Source organism: Leucopleurus acutus (assembly GCF_964270905.1).
Source record: "Leucopleurus acutus genome assembly, chromosome: X".
NCBI classification, from domain to species: Eukaryota; Metazoa; Chordata; class Mammalia; order Artiodactyla; family Delphinidae; genus Leucopleurus; species Leucopleurus acutus.
This window is the reverse complement of record NC_139148.1, coordinates 39,023,197-39,025,458: the sequence shown is the minus strand read 5'-3', so window position 1 is coordinate 39,025,458 and position 2,262 is coordinate 39,023,197. Positions and strand designations below refer to the sequence as shown.

Sequence of the window (2,262 nt, the reverse complement as noted above, 5' to 3'; positions counted from 1 at the left end):
AATTCAGTGTCGCTGGCAGCTGAGCAGGGCGGAGAGTTCTATGGTGAAGTGAGGGGAGGGATTCATGTAGGAGTCCGGGGGAGGCTTGTTCTGAACTCTAAGGTGGGAAGTTGATGCTGGGGACTGCTACTCCCAGACTCGCAGCATGAAAGTTGTGATATCATCCTCGAACCATCAGCTTTGAAATTTAAAAAGAGTGGAGAAGACTCAAGAAACAGCCCAAAGAATTCTTCTAGAAACTTACAAGTACTTACCTCAGTTACCAGGTAAATAAGTGAGAAGCAAACTTTCACAGACAATTAATCATTGGCTAAAAGTTCCCAAAGACAAGCTGGAGATTATCATTGAAGTGACAGAAATGTTGCATAATGCCAGTTTACTCATTGATGATGTCAAAGACAGCTCAGAACTCCGACGTGGCTTTCCCGTGGCACACAGCATCTATGGAATTCCATCTGTCATCAATTCTGCCAACTATGTACATTTTCTTGACCTAGAGAAAGTCTTAACCCTTGATCACCCAGATGCAGTAAAGCTTTTTACTCGCCAGCTTTTAGAACTCCATCAGGGACAAGGCCTAGATACCTACTGGAGGGATAATTACACATGTCCCACTGAAGAAGAATATAAAGCAATGGTCCTGCAAAAGACAGGAGGACTATTTGGATTAGCAGTAGGTCTCATGCAGTTGTTCTCTGATTATAAAGAAGATTTAAAGCCACTGCTGAATACACCTGGGCTGTTTTTCCAAATTAGGGATGATTATGCTAATCTACACTCCAAAGAATATAGTGAAAACAAAAGCTTTCGTGAAGATCTAACAGAGGGAAAGTTCTTCCCTACTATTCATGCTATCTGGTGGAGGCCTGAAACCACCCAGGTGCAGAATCTCTTGCACCAGAGAACCGAAAACGTAGATATTAAAAAATACTGTGTACATTATCTTAAGAAAGTAGGTTCTTTTGAATACACTCGGAATACTCTTAAAAAGCTTGAATCTAAAGCCTATAAACAAATTGATGCATGTGGTGGGAACCCTGAGCTAGTAGCGCTAACAAAACACTTAAGTAAAATGTTCGAAGAAGAGAATGAATAATATTAAGCCATTCTCGATTAGGTCTGATAGCTTAGTTGACTTTTTTTTGTCTTTTAGCCTATTGCCTTTTGAAAAATTTGGACCAAGCTGTTGGTCTCCAAAAACTGAGTGATAGTGGTGATGTGAGTGAGGTTGTTCAATGTAGAATCCCTGTGTACAGATAATCAGCATAGTACCAAGTTGAAGGAATCGCAAGGAGGCACATATAAATAAATCTAATTTGGATGTGAGAATGTGCTATGATGGGATGTTGTGGCCAACTCTGCCACGCACATTCTGTTGATTCTGTCCATAAAGAAGACTTCAGCTTCTAGGAACTTTTATCCACATACTTCCTAACTGTATTATGTGGGCATTTTGCAATTCATCTACCCCATTTCCAAGCCATTGACTACTTGGGACCAGTTTCTATAGCTAGCTGGCCCAACGACCACAGGAACTCCTCTTTCTTCCTAAATGTTGTTGCTTAGAATAGCTCATTCTTCTCCCTGGAAACTCCCTTACTAAAGTCTTCCATGAAAAAGCTGACAGGGACAAGCAAAAAAGCAAAAACAACAAAAAAAACTTACATCTGCTATCCCCTACCTCCCACTCCATCCCTCTCCCACCCCCTTGCCCTTGGCAACCACCAGTTTCTTCTCTATGTCCCTGATTCTGTTTCTGTTTCATAGATAGGTTCATTTGTGTCATATTTTAGATTCCACATATAAGTGATATCATATGGTATTTGTCTTTCTCTTTCTGACTTCACTTAGTATGATAATCTGTAGTTGTATTCATGTTGCTGCAAATGGCATTATTTCGTTCTTTATAATGGCTGAGTAGTATTTCATTGCATATATGTACCACATCTTCTTCATCCGTTCATCGGTCGATGGACATTTAGGTGGTTTCCATGTCTTGGCTATTGTAAATAGTGCTGCTATGAACATAGGGGTGCATGTATCTTTTTGAATTAGAGTTTTGTCTGGGTATATTCCCAGGAGTGAGATTGCTGGATCATATGGCAACACTATTTTTAGTTTTTTGAGGAACCTCCATACTGTTTTCCATAGCAGCTTCACCAACTTACATTCCCACCAACAGTGTAGGAGGGTAAAGTGAATAATTTTTAAAACTAATGCAAGAGCATTTATTATCCAGTTGGCCCCATGGAGAATCAGCAG

At 40.2% G+C, this 2,262-nt stretch overlaps 1 protein-coding gene across 1 annotated transcript; it reads left to right on the top strand.

Moving 5' to 3' along the window:
- Positions 1–205: 205 nt before the first annotated feature.
- Positions 206–1,096, top strand: LOC309978144 (geranylgeranyl pyrophosphate synthase-like; the record flags this gene model as incomplete). The annotated part of the gene is made up of 1 exon (XM_082864501.1): positions 206–1,096. The coding sequence occupies exon 1, from the start codon at positions 359–361 to the stop codon at positions 1,094–1,096; it is 738 nt and encodes a 245-aa protein (XP_082720627.1). The 5' UTR covers positions 206–358.
- Positions 1,097–2,262: the final 1,166 nt, after the last annotated feature.